The 18429-nt window shown below is 46.7% G+C and overlaps 1 protein-coding gene across 1 annotated transcript; it reads right to left on the minus strand.

Moving 5' to 3' along the window:
* Window positions 1-501: 501 nt before the first annotated feature.
* On the minus strand, window positions 502-1748 carry LOC125509198 (heavy metal-associated isoprenylated plant protein 23). The gene is made up of 2 exons (XM_048674112.1): window positions 1128-1748; window positions 502-989 (listed from the first exon to the last, which is right to left on the minus strand). The coding sequence occupies exons 1-2, from the start codon at window positions 1294-1296 to the stop codon at window positions 676-678; spliced, it is 483 nt and encodes a 160-aa protein (XP_048530069.1). The 5' UTR covers window positions 1297-1748; the 3' UTR covers window positions 502-675.
* Window positions 1749-18429: the final 16681 nt, after the last annotated feature.

Here is an 18429-nt window from a genome sequence, read left to right on the forward strand (position 1 = left end):
ATCTGTTGTGCTTTAAATATCCATGGAAGTTTCTGATATGACATTTGCTCGGTGGATCAAAAGCTATTGTAGACACCAAATTCTTCCAATAAAGGGAGCATAGAAGTAAGAAAAGCATCTGCTCAAAATCTTGCGACGTTGACGCGCCCGCATGGGCGCACTAAAAAGGTACATGCACACAACTCCAATCATAGTCATAGGGAAGTTTGCGGTTATCTTTAGTTTCTGCGAAAATCCATCCATTTAGTTGTTTCTGGTAATTATCTTCAAAGCAGTCTTTCGTTTTAAATGGTTGATTGAAAGTTATGATCTGGTAAAATTGCCGATGGTTAAAGTTCTGTTAGGTTACAGTAAACAATCAACGATCTAATAATTGTGTGTGTATGTGAACGTCTTCGACTGTACCATGCTCAAAATCAACAATCTACGAAAAGAAAGATCTAACCGTGCAAAAGATCAAAAAAGGTTGAGATTCCAGCACACATGCATCAGACAGAAACCTGAAAAACAAAGACTAATCCGAACATATATACGCTCTTTACTCTCCTCTTAATTTACAATCTAAACAGCACACGCATGCCATACACTCTGTCCGGAGCCACATACATACATGTCACCGCCACCAAGAACACATGACCTCGAGCTCGATCGACGTCTCTCGCTTCACGGAGGTTCTCACATGACGGAGCAGGCGTTGGGGTTGTCGTCGCTGAACATGGTGGTGAGCCGCTCCTCCTGCGCGCCGGCGCCGGGGCCGCCGTAGCTGGCGACGGGCATGACGGCGTCCACCTTGCGCACGTAGCCCGGGGGCGCCTTCTTGTCGTAGGTCTGCGCGGCGTAGGGGTGCGCCACGAGGTTGTAGGGGATGTATGGCCAGATCTCGGCCTTCTTCCCGGTGGCCTGCACCCGCTTCACCACCTTGTGCGGCTCCACGAACCCCTGCACCGTCACCTTGTACTGCTTCCGGTTGATCTCCACCGACTGCACCCCTGCAGCAAGCACAACAATAAAAATGCCTCTCAGTTTTCCAGCATTTTTCTTTCTTGGCCATAATTCTTTTGAAAGGACATCATCATTCCGTGATTCTTTGAGTTGTTGAAAGGTAGGATATGTGTATGTATGCATACCTTTCATGCCGGAGAGGGCGTTCCTGACTTTGAGCTCGCAGCCGTCGCAGTCCATCCTGACCTTGAGCTCCACCGTCTGGAACTGCTTCCTCTTCTGCTTGTAGCTCCGGCGCCGGCCGCCGCCGCCGAGAAGCTCGGACAAGTAGTCCAGAGTGCCGCCCACACCCATCCTCTCAGTCCAATTTGTCTTGTCAAGGAAAGCAACAAGAAACAGAGTCAAGAAAACACCCAAGGACCGGACGAATCAGGCTCTGCTCTCTTCCTGAATCAGTTGGTCACACGGTCGCACTGACAGCACAACTTCACCAAAGCTTAGCTACAAATGAGATGGCTGGAGACTTGATGGACACAAGATGGGTTGGTGTCTGTCCCTATATATATAGGCCCTTGGCAGTTGTTGGGTGGCTTTGTGGCAAGGCGGTACTCTACCCAGCAAAGCCTTACCAAAGCTGCCTGCTTTCCGGAATCTGTTTTGCTTTGTTTTGTTGCACAGCTAGCGGCGAGCCGGCCGGCCGTCTGCCCGCCTCCGTATTTTTCTGATGCCCGCCAGAAGCTTCCCAAGATACCTTGCCCCTCGCCGTACCTGCCTGCCTTGGTGGTTGGTGCTCGCACTGTACCTTTTGTTGAATCCCTCCGGTCGACCCCAACCGACTTCAGAAATAAATATGGACTTGTAATGTAAAGGTAGGGCATAAAGCTAGGCCATTGTTATCAGTAACGTTTCTCCCCCGCGCTAAGCAAGTGGAGACGTACCGTGTGCCGGGCGCCTCCTGATCCATTTCTTCTCGCGTGCATGGCTAGCTTGTTTCTCAGTTACAGTAGTTTTCTTCATGCAATATACTCCCTCCGTTTCTAAACACTTGTCTTTCTAGGCATTTCAACAAGTGACTACGTAGATACTCATCGTCTACTTAAACATTTGTCAGCAACTTTACGGGGCTGCGAGAATTGCGCGGTGGTGTGTTCCTTATGATTGCATTGCATTGAGCTGGCCCCAGCCTCCCAACTGGTTTCGGTTTCGGTTTCCAAAGGGCAATGCATACAACAGAAAACCAAGGTCATGCGTTCGCTGTGTGCTGGTTGGTGCCAGCGGGGAGAGAGGGGATCCACATAGTCATCCTAGGACCAATCTGGGGCTGCCAGCTGCCACGTCTTGTTGGCTGAGCTCCCTGATTGGGTAGCCGGGCCCCACTTTACAGGTCTTACAAAACTCTGTCATGGTTGGTTCACCAGCCAGCCTCCTTGTTCCATCTTGCATACAGCATGTCCCTCAATTCACTGAAACCTTTGGGGCAAAGAAACTCCTCTTGGCCATGCCCGGCATGCATGCTGCCAGAAGTGGTTCACTCATTGCTCATAGACTCCATCATTATTGGTACTCGTTGCGTTTAGGATAACCATATCCTTAATTTGCATGTCAGGTCTTGGATTTTCTAATGACACTTCTGCCTGAATAAGATGCTCATTGTGTTTCTTCATTTGAGATAAGGCGTTCGCCATTTTGTAATTTTGCTATAAAACTCGAGATGTTTTCATCTATCCTCCAAATTAAATCACGGGCATTATGCACAAAAAACAAGTGAACGACAAAGCTCTGAAAGGCTTGGTATGGAACTCTTGTGCTATCGTATCGGCATGATGCGACGATAACATAGAAGTTTTTGTTGACAATTTTTGTTATCCAGGTGGCCACTTGGAATGCCCATCTAAAAATAATAATTGCATATTTCTAGGTCGGCTTGTGGTACATTGTCGTGTGCTCACGAAGGATATGTTGCAAGCTAGACGTTGGTCTTCCTACTCCGCCATTGACATTTCGGAAGAGTAGAGTAGGGGAATCTCTAAGCTCTAAGTATACATCGTCAATACCAGGAACGCGGTGGCGGGGGTGATGTGGCGCACCGGCGAGCTCCATTGGCGCTGCAGTGTGGACGGCGCGGGTCTGGGGCCCGAGCCCAGATCTGGCGCGGCCGGTGGCTGCTGCGGCGGGCCACCGCGGGTGGCAGGCTGGTCGGGACGTGGCGGTTCCGGCCGGGAGCTGCAGGTCCGTGGCGGTGGCGGCGTGCCACGGAAAAGGACGGCGACGCGGCGGCGTCGCACGGGACGGGCGGGCGCGGATCCGGGCGGGGCTCCGGCGGATCTGGTGTGTGGCGGCCGGTGGGAGAGCGGCTCGAGGTGTTCCCAGCTTGTTGGTGCTGGGTCCCGGCGGCGTTCGGGGCGCGGATCCGGGCGAGGCTGCCCCGGATCTGGTGCGTGGTGGTCAACCTCGACTTCGGCGGGCTGTGGGCGGCGTTGCGGCGCGTTGGCTACGGCAGCGAGGAGGGAGGATGGCGGCGCGGCGGTGCCGCTCTTGGCGGTGGGTGCGGGGCTGCCATGACGGCGCGTGGTGCCGTGGTGGTTTTGCTTGCCGTGTAAGAGGCGGTTGGCGGTGGTGATCGGTGTAGAGTGCTCGGCCGCCGCCGGTGGTGATTGGTTGTGGTGAAGATGGGTTTGATGAGCTTCGGGTGAAAGCCTAGCTCGACCTCGGTCGATGCCGGCGTCGACGACGTCCTAGGATGTCGTTCCCTTGTTGGAGGTGGCGTCGTGGAGCCCCTTCACCTCCCTCGTCATCTCAGCCACGGGCTCTTCGGGTGAAAACCCAAACTTCGGCCTTGGCCGAAGTGGGCGTCGGCGGCGTTCCTCGTCGCTTCCCTCGTGGGGGCGACGCCTTTGGACGTCCGGTCCTTCAGTGGGCGTCGGCGGCGTTCCTCGTCGCTTCCCTCGTGGGGGCGACGCCTTTGGACGTCCGGTCCTTCATCTGCTGGTGGTGGCTCTGTGGCTTTGCAACTTCGTCGTCGGCTAGGCGTGTGCGCGGCCTCGGGGCTGGCGTGGAAGTCAGAGCGGCGGCTCCGGGTATCTCCTTCGTGTGGTGGTTGGCTTTGGTCGCGAGGGCGACATGGTCATTGACTAGGTGGGTTCGCGGCCTCGGGGCCGGAGTGGAAGCCGGTGCAGCGGCGGCGGTGATCTCGTGTGCGTTGGGTGTTGGCTTTGGCCTCTAGGGCGGCGGAGCCATCGACTAGGCTGGTGCGTGGCCTCGGGGCCGGTGTGGATGTCGGAGCGGCGGCTCCGGAGCCCATTGTTCTATTGTAGGTTGTCGTCTCTGGTCACTTGGGTGACAGTGTCGTCGACTCGAGTGGTGCGCAGCTTCGGGGCTGGCGTGTGTGTGTATCACAGATGTATCAGTTTTCGGCCAGTTTTCTTTATAAACTGGTCGATTCTCTTCTTCTCAATGAAAAGGCAGAGCTCCTGCCGGTTGCTCGAAAGAAAAAATCTACTTGGCCAATGAAATGGCCAGTTATAGGCATTTAGCCTTTTATAGAATTGTCTCCATGATAAGAATAATTGAGTTTTCCTAGCAATGTGTTTTAGGTTTTCTGGTTTTGTTGTTGCTTTTCTAAGCTGCTTTTGGTGACCCTTGTTCTTGTAGGTTCTCTCTGTACGGTTCAAGTTTTACACCTAAGAAAATAAGCAGAATTCCTACCATGCATCAGAAGAGAAAAATAGCAATATCTTCAGTGTGGAATGTGTTGGTGTCAAATTGAAATTGTGTGTTTATATCTGATAGGTATTATGCATTATGCGAATGCACATGGAAATAGTAAAAAGAAATCATAATAAGGAAATCTCAATTTCATAAAAATATAATGACCAGAGTAGTCGATTTGAAAGAAAGGATAAAACAAACAACCTACAACTAGACAAAGCTTAAAACATAATCACAAACTCCCGTCCCTTTCATACATATGTGATGTTTTGGACATGCCCCAAGTCAAACAATATCATTTTGGTTATTCATATGGAAATTATAGAAGTCATATGCATATTTGTTTTAAAAAATATTACTAGTAAACTTATAAATGTCTTGGTCTTTTACATATATTAAGATATTAATTAGTAGCCAAAGTTACATCTTGAAGCCCTGTCATAGTCCAAAACGTCGTTGTTTTAACCTGAGAACGTCACATATTTGTGACAGGGAGGTAGTATATTACATATATCAAACCTCCTCCAGGATTTGGCTCCGATTGTTGAGAGATTCCTGAAAAAAAATGCTCATTGGGAGATGACTTGCTGGCCAACAAGTCAAATTTAGTGGTCGGAAAGTGGCGTGGCAGAGGAACCATAATCTCACTTATTCAATACTTCAAGATCACAAAATCCATCTTTCAAGTTAGTGGAAGCTACGTCCTTTATCATGAAAATGAATGGTAAACTAGTGAATTTAGATGATCTTCTAGCATCCTTCTGCTTGCTAAAACTTGTAGTTTTGAACAATGACACAAATTTTTTTAAAAAAAATTGACCACTAGTTTCTGTTACTATATTTGTAAAATACAAAATAATTCTATCTTCTAACACTACTATTTGAGAAATTCACATACATGATTTTCAAGTGTCAAATCAAACTATATTTATAGATATTAGTAGTGAAATATTTGAAAGTGTGACAACATTTATATCCTAAATGGCAGCTTTCAAGAACCGGAGGGATTATATATTTTAAACCCATAGAATAACTAAGTGGTGAACATAGACACACCACACATAGTACCTATTGAACCGTTTTGGCTTCTGGGTCACTAGGAGATCAACTTAAACTGTCATAATTTTTTGAAAAGACCTCACATGCACCTACATGTAGATGCGATCTGCATACCATATAAAAAAAATCCATTTGTGTGCCGCACAACAATAAATGTCTGGATCTATATGTAGTATTGAAGGGTAGATCCATCATATATCCACATACTTGTTACTTTTATGTAGCCCTCACAGAAACATGTTTTGTAAAATTTACTGAATATATAATGAGAATGTATATGCACTTATTCAAAAACAATAATTTTCATATATTTTCAAAATGCATTTTATCTTTCTTTTTTCTTAAAAAAGGCCAATTGACCACAACTCATTTTATGTTTTTCGTATGGTACCAAGCTACATTTGTTGAGGGGTCGGCATGACAAAGGAACCATGATTTTTAATACATCTAGAAGTAAAATAAAGATGAACCGAAAGTTGCAGACAAAATCCATCTTTCGAGTTAGTGAAAGACTGAAAGCTACTCTCTTTTACCCCATATTGAAAAGTAAACTAATATGATTGTGACACTGGCTTGGAATCTAAGGTGGAAATGTGAAAAGACCCTAGCTACTCATCTGAAGCATGGTAGTTTACTTTGAAGGTGATGCCTAACCTCTTTAATCCCCAACCAGCCGCCCCTCTTTCGACCAATTCTGTTTCCACTTCCTTTGGATAAATGTTGGCATTGATCCTGTTGCTATGGCACCTACCCATAGCAATTAGCGTTAAGTAGCAGAATAATTGAAGGTGTCTGCAACTACAAGTTATTTGCAATTAGATAAAGCTAGCAGAAGTGAACTTAAAAATAATATCTTTTTCATAACGACCATCACTATTGAAACAAAGCAATCAGCACTATATTTGTGAGATAGCGACCAATAAATAATTGGACATTGGTCAAAGAGATCATATGTCTCTATTGATTCGGAGGAGTTATAGTGCCCAGTGGTAGTCAATTTTCATGACTCATGTGAATACTAACCTTATTTAGAATAAATTCTTTCAATCCAAAAAGAAGGATGTTCTGCAATGTTGAATGACAAAAATTGAACAAACACCTAGCCGGCCAATGGAATTTGGAATATTAATCAATGGCTAATCTCCGACATGATAGACCTCCACTAATCAGCATATAAAAGAGAAATTAAATAACATACCATACTAGCAACAACTAGCTAAGTGATATGGATTTCATTTGCACCATCAATACCCTCAAAAGTAGTACATTGTGAATATTGACTGCACTGGCATAAATCCCAAGCTAGCTCTGTAGCATAGCTATACCTATATCTATGTGGCTAAATTGTTAAATACCATCTCCAAACTTCCATGAGGATGCTAAGGAGATGCCAAATCGCATACCAAATTAAATACATGCCCCTTCTTTTGAGAGGATATCTATTGGAAACTGATGAGAACCAAGTGACAAATATGTTTTAAAGCTTTGAAAAAATTCTGAAAACAAACACAATATGTTAAGAAGGTGATATTGTATTAGCATCTTTTCTGGAATCTTCGCGGATTCGGCCATGATGGTCGGCGTCGCCAACTAGTGGACTACATGCGTGAAGAGAATATTGATATAGTGGCAATCCAAGAAACGATGAGGACCGAGTTCTCTCTCTCGGAACTTGATCGATTGAGCAGACACTTGTTTGCATGGCACTGGTTGCCATCTAGTGGGGTGGCGGGACACTCCGGTGGCATCCTTCTCGGGGTGAAGGATGACACCTTTGAGGTTGGCTCCATGGATCGCGGAGATTTCTTCGTGAGTATGGAAGTATGGGAGAGAGCAATTAACTTCAAATGGGAAGTGATTGTCGTTTATGGCCCGGCTGACCATAGCCGCTCCGCCGCTTTCCTCGCCGAACTGCATGCCAAGATTAGGGTGGCCACTCTCCCCGTGATCGTTGGGGGTGACTTCAATCTCCTTCGCTCCGTAGCAGACAAGAATAATGGTCGGGTTGACCAGTCAGGCATGCAACGTTTTAACGACTGGATTGCCGACCTCGAGCTCCGGGAGTTAGATAGGGTCGGAGCCCGCTTCACCTAGACTAATAAACAGGTGAATCCGACCCGAAGTGTTCTCGACCAGGTATTTATATCCCCTGAATGGGAACTCCGGTTTCCCTTAGCTACTCTACAGGCCATCACTAGGATTGGATCCGACCATGTACCACTCCTACTATCATCCAGGGATGAGCGCCCCCGACCGCCCCCTCGCTTTCGGTTTGAGTCGTTCTGGCTTCGCCATCCGGACTTCATTACGGTCGTCCGAGATCACTGGATCGCGGCTCGTGCTGAACCTCACCGGACTATGTCAGTCATGGACGAATGGCATCACCTGGCCAAGCGATCCCGACAATTTATGAAGGGGTGGGGTGCAAATATTGGACGAGACCTACGGGTCCAGAAGCAGGCTCTACTAATGGAGATCCGAGCTCTTGACATTCGGGCGGACGGCCCAGGTCTATCTTCGGAGGAGTGGTCCCTGAGATATAGTCTGGAAGATACCCTCACTGACATCTACGCCAAAGAGGAAGAATACTGGCGCCAGCGTGGCGCTGTCAATTGGGTCTTGTTTGGCGATGCCAACACGGCTTATTTTCAGGCCATCGCCAATGGCCGTAGGCGACGTTGCACCATCCCCATCCTTTGGGATGGGGACCGATTGTTACAGGACCCAGATGAGATTCGGGCTCATGTTGATGGGTTCTATACAACCCTGTTTTCCGCCCAGACGCGAGGGGGCCTCGCGCTAGCTGAGAACTTCTGGGAGGAGCATCTCCGCGTTTCCTCCGAAGAGAACCAAACCCTCCTTAACCCCTTTGAGGAATCTGAGGTAGAGGCCATCATCAAGTCCATGAACCCGACCTCTGCCCCAAGCCCAGACGGTCTCCCGGTTCGGTTTTTTCAAACTTTCTGGCACACCATCAAGGGTGAGATTATGGAGCTATTCCGGGAGTTCTCGAGGGGAACCCTTGATGTATCTCGCCTGAATTATGGGATCATTTCTCTAATTCCCAAGGTCCAGGGGGCATCGGATATTCGCCAATTTCGCCCAATCACGGTGATTAACGTGATCTTTAGGATCCTAGCTAAAGGGTACGCCACTAGGGCGGCTCTGCTGGCTCCAAGGATCCATCACCCGAACCAGTCGGCGTTCACTAAAGGCCGATTCATTCTCGATGGGGTTCTAGTGCTTCACGAGATCCTCCATGAGGTCAAGAGGAAACACCTCCGTGCGGTTTTTTTCAAGATAGATTTCCATAAGGCTTATGATACGGTCCACTGGTCCTTCCTCCGTGAGGTCATGGAGAAGCGTGGGTTTGACCCATATTGGATAGCTTGGGTGATGCAGCTGGTTACGTCCGGCCGTACGGCGGTCAATATCAATGGGGAGGTTGGCCCCTACTTCTGCATGTTGGGGAACGTAGCATAAATTCAAAATTTTCCTACGTGTCACCAAGATCTATCTATGGAGTCATCTAGCAACGAGGAAGGAGTGAATCTACATACCCTTGTAGATCGCGCGCAGAAGCGTTCAAGAGAACGGGGTTGATGGAGTCGTACTCGTCGTGATCCAAATCACCGATGATCCTAGCGCCGAACGGACGGCACCTCCGCGTTCAACACACGTACGGAGCAGCGACGTATCCTCCTTCTTGATCCAGCAAGGGGGGAGGAGAGGTTGATGGAGATCCAGCAGCACGACGCGCGTGGTGGTGGAAGTAGCGGGATTCCAACAGGGCTTCGCCAAGCGCTGCGGGAGGAGGGAGATGTGTCATGGGAGGGAGAGGGAGGCGCCAGGGCTTAGGTTGGGCTGCCCTCCCTTCCCCCCACTATATATAGGGCCAAGGGAGAGGGGGAGGCGCAGCCTGGCCCTTTCCTCCAAGGAAGGGTGCGGCAGGGAGGAGTCACCTCCCAAGGCACTAGGAGGTGCTTCCCCCTTTAGGACTCTTCCTTTCTTCTTACTCCTTGGCGCATGGCCTCTTGGGGCTGTGCCCCTTGGCCCATATTAGGCCCAAGCGGGCACACCCCTACAGGCCCATGTGGCCCCCCCCGGGGCAGGTGGACCCCCTTGGGTGGACCCCCCGGACCTTTCGGCACTCCCGGTACAATACCGATAATGCGCGAACTTTTCCCGACCAAAACAACTTCCCATATATAAATCTTTAACCTCCGGACCATTCCGGAACTCCCTCGTGACGTCGGGATCTTCATCCGGACTCCGAACAACTTTCGGGTTACCGCATACTAATATCTCTATAACCTAGCGTCACCGAACCTTAAGAGTGTAGACCCTAACGGGTTCAGGAGACATGCAGACATGACCGAGATGACTCTCCGGTCAATACCAACAGCGGGATCTGGATAACCCATGTGGCTCCCACCATGTTCCCCACGATGCTCATCGGATGAACCACGATGTCATCAAGGACTTAATCACCCGTATACAATTCCCTTTGTCTAGGTAACATACTTGCCCGAGATTCGATCGTCGGTAATCCCGATACCCCTTGCTCAATCCTCGCGTTACCGGCACTCAGTCTCTACTTGTTTCGTAACACATCATCCCGTGATCACTCTTGATCACATTGTGCACATTATGATGATGTCCTTACCGAGTGGCCCAGGAGATACCTCTCCGTTTACACGGGTGACAAATCCAGTCTCGATTCGTGCAACCCAACCAGACACTTTCGGAATACTGTAGTGCCTTTTTATAGCCACCCAGTTACGTTGTGACCGTTTGGCACACCAAAGCACTCCTACGGTATCCGGGAGTTGCACAATCTCATGGTCTAAGGAAATGATACTTGACATTAGAAAAGCTTTAGCATACGAACTACATGATCTTGTGCTAGGCTTAGGATTGGGTCTTTGTCCATCACATCATTCTCCTAATGATGTGATCCCGTTATCAATGACATCCAATGTCCATGGTCAGGAAACCGTAACCATCTATTGATCAACGAGCTAGTCAACTAGAGGCTTACTAGGGACATGGTGTTGTCTATGTATCCACACATGTATCTGAGTTTCCTATCAATACAATTCTAGCATGGATAATAAACGATTATCATGAACAAGGAAATATAATAATAACTAATTTATTATTGCCTCTAGGGCATATTTCCAACAGTCTCCCACTTGCACTAGAGTCAATAATCCAGTTCACATCGCTATGTGACTAACACTCAAGGTCACATCCCCATGTGACTAACACCCAAAGAGTTTACTAGAGTCAATAATCTAGTTCACACTACCATGTGATTAACACTCGATGAGTTCTGGGTTTGATCATGTTATGCTTGTGAGAGATGTTATAGTCAACGGGTCTGAATCTTTCAGATCCGTATGTACTTCACAAATTTCTTATGTCATCTTGTAGATGCAACTACTACGCTACATTTGGAGCTATTCCAAATAACTGTTCTACTATACGAATCCAGTTTACTACTCAGAATAATCTGGATTAGTGTCAAAGTTTGCATCGGTGTAACCCTTTACGACGAACTCTTTTACCACCTCCATAATCGAGAAAATTCCTTAGTCCACTAGTTACTAAGGATAACTTTGACCGCTGTCCTGTGATCCATTCTTAGATCACTCTTGTACCCCTTGACTGACTCATGGCAAGGCACATTTCAGGTGCGGTACACAGCATAGCATACTGTAGAGCCTATGTCTTAAGCATAGGGGACGACCTTCGTCCTTTCTCTCTATTCTGCCGTGGTCGAGCTTTAAGTCTTAACTTCATACCTTACAACTCAGGCAAGAACTCCTTCTTTGACTGATCCATCTTGAACACCTTCAAGATCATGTCAAGGTATGTGCTCATTTGAAAGTACCATTAAGCGTTTTGATCTATCCTTATAGATCTTGATGCTTAATGTTCAAGTAGCTTAATCCAGGCTTTCCATTGAAAAACACTTTTCAAATAACTCTGCATGCTTTCCATAAATTCTACATCATTTCCGATCAACAATATGTCAACAACATATATTCATCATAAATTCTATAGTGCTCCCACTCACTTCTTTGGAAATACAAGTTTCTCATAAACTTTGTATACACCCAAAACTTTGATCATCTTATCAAAGCATACATTCCAACTCCGAGATGCTTACTCCAGTCCTTAGAAGGATTGCTGGAGCTTTGCATACTTATTAGCATCTTTCAGGATTAACAAAACCTTCCGGTTGTATCACATACAACCTTTCCTCAAAAATCGTCGAGGAAACAATGGTTTTTGGCATCCTATCTGCAAGATTTCACAAATAATGCAGTAATTGCTAATATAATTCCAACAGACTCTTAGCATCGCTACGAGTGAGAAAGTCTCATCGCAGTCAACTCCTTGAACTTGTCGGAAAACATCTTAACGACAAGTCGAGCTTTCTTAATGGTGATACCTACCATCATTGTACGTCTTCCTTTTAAAATCCATATGTACCTAACAGCCTTACGACCATCAAGTAGTTCTCCCAAAGTCTACACTTTGTTTTCATATATGGATCCTCTCTCGGATTATATGGCCTTGAGCCATTTATCGGAATCCGGGCTCACCATCGCTTCTCCATAGCTCGTAGGTTCATTGTTGTCTAGCAACATGACTTCCAAGACAGGATCACGTACCACTCTGAAGTAGTACGCATCCTTGTCATCCCACGAGGTTTGGTAGTGACTTGATCTGAAGTTTCATGATCACTATCATAAGCTTCCACTTCAATTGGTGTAGGTGCCACAGGAACAACTCCTGTGCCCTGCCACACACTAGTTGAAGAGACGGTTCAATAACCTCATCAAGTCTCCACCATCCTCCCACTCAATTCTTTCGAGAGAAACTTTTCCTCGAGAAAGGACCCGATTCTAGAAACAATCCCTTATTGCTTTCGGATCTGAGACAGGAGGTATACCCAACTGTTTTGGGTGTCCTATGAAGATGCATTTATCCGCTTTGGGTTCGAGCTTATCAGCCTGAAACTTTTTCACACAAGCGTCGCAGCCCCAAACTTTTAAGAAATGACAGCTTAGGTTTCTCTAAACCATAGTTCATACGGTGTCATCTCATCGGAATTACGTGGTGCCCTATTTAAAGTGAATGTGGTTGTCTTTAATGCCTAACCCATAAACTATCGTGGTAATTCGATAAGAGACATCATGGTATGCATCATATCCAATAGGGTGCAGTTATGATGTTCGGACACACCATCACACTATGGTGTTCCAGGCTGTATTAGTTGTGAAACAATTTCCACAATGTCTTAATTCTATGCCAAACTCGTAATTCAGATATTCATCTCTATGATCATATCATAGATATTTTATCCTCTTGTCACGACGATCTTTCAACTTCACCCTGAAATTACTTGAACCTTTCAATAATTCAGACTCGTGATTCATCAAGTAAATGTACTCAACATCTACTCAAATCATCTGTGAAGTAAGAACATAACGATATCCACTACACGCCTCAGCACTCATTGGACTGCACACATCAAAATGTATTTCTTCCAACAAGTTGCTTTCTAGTTTCATTTTACTGAAAACGAGGCTTTCAGTCATCTTGCCCATGTGGTATGATTTGCATGTCTCAAGTGATTCAAAATCAAGTGAGTCCAAACGGTCCATTTGCATGGAGTTTCTTCATGCATATACACCAATATACATGGTTCGCATGTCTCAAACTTTTCAAAAATGAGTGAGTCCAAAGATCCATCAACATGGAGCCTCTTCATGCGTTTTATACCGATATGACTTAAGTGGCAGTGCCACAAGTAGGTCGTACTATCATTACTATCTTATATCTTTTGGCATGAACATGTGTATCACTATGATCGAGATTCAATGAACCATTCATTTTAGGTGCAAGACCATTGAAGGTATTATTCAAATAAACAGAGTAACCGTTATTCTCCTTAAATGAATACCGTATTGCGATAGACATAATCCAATCATGTCTATGCTCAACGCAAACACCAATCTCGATGGTAGAGGGAGCGTGCGATGCTTGATCATATCAACATTGGAAACACTTCCAACACATATCGTCAGCTCACCTTTAGCTAGTCTCCGTTTATTCCGTAGCTTTTATTTCGAGTTACTAACACTTAGCAACCGAACCGGTATCTAATACCCTGGTGCTACTAGGAGTACTAGTAAAGTACACATCAACACAATGTATATCCAATATACTTCTATCGACCTTGCCAGCCTTCTCATCTACCAAGTATCTAGGGTAATTCTGCTCCAGTGGCTGTTCCCCTTATTACAGAAGCACTTAGTCTCGGGTTTGGGTTCAACCTTGGGTTTCTTCACTAGAGCAGCAGCTGATTTGCCGTTTCATGAAGCATCCCTTTTTGCCCTTGCCCTTCTTGAAACTAGTGGTTTCACCAACCATCAACAATTGATGCTCCTTCTTGATCTCTACTTTTGTGGTGTCAAACATCGCGAATATCTCAAGGATCATCATATATGTCCCTGATATATTATAGTTCATCACGAAGCTCAAGCAGCTTGGTGGTAATGACTTCGGAGAACCATCACTATTTCATCTGGAAGATCAACTCCCACTTGATTTAGGCGATTGTTGTACTCAGACAATCTGAGCACAAGTTCAACAATTGAGCTTTTCTCCCTTAGTTTGCAGGCTAAGAAAATCGTCGGAGGTCTTATACCTCTTGACGTGGGCACGAGCCTGAAATCCCAATTTCAGCACTCGAAACATCTCATATGTTTCGCGACGTTTCAAAACATCTTCGGTGCCTCAACTCTAAGCCGTTTAACTGAACTATCACGTAGTTATCAAAATGTGTATGTCAGATGTTCGCAACATCCATAGACAACATTCGAGGTTCAGCACACTGAGCGGTGCATTAAGGACATAAGCCTTCTATGAAGCAATGAGGACAATCCTCAGTTTACGGACCTAGTCCGCATAATTGCTACTATCAACTTTCAACTAAATTTTCTCTAGGAACATAACTAAACAGTAGAACTGAAGCACGAGCTACGACATAATTTGCGAAGACCTTTTGACTACGTTCAGGATAATTAAGTTCATCTTATGAACTCCCACTCAGATAGACATCCCTCTAGTCATCTAAGTGATTACATGATCCGAGTCAACTAGGCCGTGTCCGATCATCACGTGAGACGGACTAGTCATCATCGGTGAACATCTTCATGTTGATCGTATCTACCATACGACTCATGCTCGACCTTTCGGTCTCTTGTGTTCCGAGGCCATGTTTGTACATGCTAGGCTCGTCAAGTCAATCTAAGTGTTTCGCGTGTGTAAATCTGTCTTACACCCGTTGTATGTGAATGTTAGAATCTATCACACCCGATCATCACGTGGTGCTTCAAAACAACGAACTGTCGCAACGGTGCACAGTTAGGGGGAACACTTTCTTGAAATTATTATGAGGGATCATCTTATTTACTACCGTCGTTCTAAGTAAACAAGATGCAAAAACATGATAAACATCACATGCAATCAAATAGTGACATGATATGGCCAATATCATATTGCTCCTTTTGATCTCCATCTTCGGGGCTCCATGATCATCATCGTCACCGGCATGACACCATGATCTCCATCATCGTGTCTCCATGAAGTTGCCTCGCCAACTATTACTTCTACTACTACAGCTAACGGTTAGCAATAAAGTAAAGTAATTACATGACGTTTATGTTCACACGCAGGTCATAAATAAATTAAGACAACTCATATGGCTCCTGCCGGTTGTCATACTCATCGACATGCAAGTCGTGATTCCTATTACAAGAACATGATCAATCTCATACATCACATATATCATTCATCACATCGTTTTGGCCATATCACATCACATAGCATACCCTGCAAAAACAAGTTAGACGTCCTCTAATTGTTGTTTGCATGTTTTACGTGGCTGCTATGGGTTTCTAGCAAGAACGTTTCTTACCTACGCAAAAACCACAACGTGATATGCCAATTGCTATTTACCCTTCATAAGGACCCTTTTCATCGAATCCGATCCGACTAAAGTGGGAGAGACAGACACCCGCTAGCCACCTTATGCAACTAGTGCATGTCAGTCGGTGGAACCAGTCTCACGTAAGAGTACGTGTAAGGTCGGTCCGGGCCGCTTCATCCCACAATGCCACCGAATTAAGATTGGACTAGTAACGGTAAGCATATTGAACAAAATCAACGCCCACAACTACTTTGTGTTCTACTCGTGCATAGAAACTACGCATAGACCTAGCTCATGATGCCACTGTTGGGGAACGTAGCATAAATTCAAAATTTTCCTACGTGTCACCAAGATCTATCTATGGAGTCATCTAGCAACGAGGAAGGAGTGGATCTACATACCCTTGTAGATCGCGCGCGGAAGCGTTCAAGAGAACGGGGTTGATGGAGTCGTACTCGTCGTGATCCAAATCACCGATGATCCTAGCGCCGAACGGACGGCACCTCCGCGTTCAACACACGTACGGAGCAGCGACGTCTCCTCCTTCTTGATCCACCAAGGGGGGAGAAGAGGTTGATGGAGATCCAGCAGCACGACGGCGTGGTGGTGGAAGTAGCGGGATTCCAACAGGGCTTCGCCAAGCGCTGCGGGAGGAGGGAGATGTGTCATGGGAGGGAGAGGGAGGCGCCAGGGCTTAGGTTGGGCTGCCCTCCCTTCCCCCCACTATATATAGGGCCAAGGGAGAGGGGGGAGGCGCAGCCTTGGCCCTTCCTCCAAGGAAGGGTGCGGCCAGGGAGGAGTCCCACCTCCCCAAGGCACCTAGGAGGTGCCTTCCCCCTTTAGGACTCTTCCTTCTTCTTATCTCTTGGCGCATGGGCCTCTTGGGGCTGGTGCCCTTGGCCCATATAGGCCAAGGCGCACACCCCTACAGCCCATGTGGCCCCCCGGGGCAGGTGGACCCCCTTGGTGGACCCCCGGACCCCTTTCGGCACTCCCGGTACAATACCGATAATGCGCGAAACTTTTCCGGCGACCAAAACAAGACTTCCCATATATAAATCTTTACCTCCGGACCATTCCGGAACTCCTCGTGACGTCCGGGATCTCATCCGGGACTCCGAACAACTTTCGGGTTACCGCATACTAATATCTCTATAACCCTAGCGTCACCGAACCTTAAGAGTGTAGACCCTACGGGTTCAGGAGACATGCAGACATGACCGAGATGACTCTCCGGTCAATAACCAACAGCGGGATCTGGATACCCATGTTGGCTCCCACATGTTCCACGATGATCTCATCGGATGAACCACGATGTCAAGGACTTAATCAATCCCGTATACAATTCCCTTTGTCTAGCGGTACGATACTTGCCCGAGATTCGATCGTCGGTATCCCGATACCTTGCTCAATCTCGTTACCGGCAAGTCTCTGTACTTGTTTCGTAACACATCATCCCGTGATCAACTCCTTGATCACATTGTGCACATTATGATGATGTCCTACCGAGTGGGCCCAGAGATACCTCTCCGTTTACACGGAGTGACAAATCCCAGTCTCGATTCGTGCCAACCCAACAGACACTTTCGGAGATACCTGTAGTGTACCTTTATAGCCACCCAGTTACGTTGTGACGTTTGGCACACCCAAAGCACTCCTACGGTATCCGGGAGTTGCACAATCTCATGGTCTAAGGAAATGATACTTGACATTAGAAAAGCTTTAGCATACGAACTACATGATCTTGTGCTAGGCTTAGGATTGGGTCTTTGTCCATCACATCATTCTCCTAATGATGTGATCCCGTTATCAATGACATCCAATGTCCATGGTCAGGAAACCGTAACCATCTATTGATCAACGAGCCAGTCAACTAGAGGCTTACTAGGGACATGGTGTTGTCTATGTATCCACACATGTATCTGAGTTTACTATCAATACAATTCTAGCATGGATAATAAACGATTATCATGAACAAGGAAATATAATAATAACCAATTTATTATTGCCTCTAGGGCATATTTCCAACACTGCACTGCCCAGGGGGTCCGCCAAGGTGATCCCCTATCCCCCTTCTTGTTCAACCTGATTGTGGATGCTCTTGGCACAATCTTGGACAAAGGTCGGCGGGCGGGCCATATCAAGGGGGTATGCCCGCACTTAGTCGATGACGGGGGTATTACTCACCTCCAATATGCAGATGACACCATCCTCATGGTGGAGGGCTCGGATACTGACATCCAAAATCTGAAGTTTCTACCCTTGTGTTTTCAAGAGATGTCGGGCCTGATAATAAACTTTGCCAAAAGCGAAGTAATGGTACTAGGATACTCAGAGGAAGAATCCCGGCGCATAGCCAATAGGTTGAACTGCCGTCTTGGCTCGTTCCCGACCACCTACCTTGGCCTCCCGATTAGCGATTCCCGCCTCCAGGCAAAGGACCTTCGCCCCACGGTGTCCAAACTCCAACACAGGATCGAACCATGGCAAGGGAGGTGGCTATCCAACGTGGCCCGGGTCGTGTTGATGAACTCTTCCTTGGTTAGCCTACTTATGTACCTGATGGGATTCTATAGTTTGCATGAATCCCTTCATCAGGAAGTCACCAAGTACTTGGCCCGGTTCCTTTGGGCGGGCCCAGATAATAAACAAAAGTATCACATGGTAAAATGATCTGAGATTTGCAAGCCAAAGGACCAAGGAGGCTTGGG

Source organism: Triticum urartu, chromosome 5 (genome assembly GCF_003073215.2).
Source record: "Triticum urartu cultivar G1812 chromosome 5, Tu2.1, whole genome shotgun sequence".
In the NCBI taxonomy this organism is placed as follows: domain Eukaryota; kingdom Viridiplantae; phylum Streptophyta; class Magnoliopsida; order Poales; family Poaceae; genus Triticum; species Triticum urartu.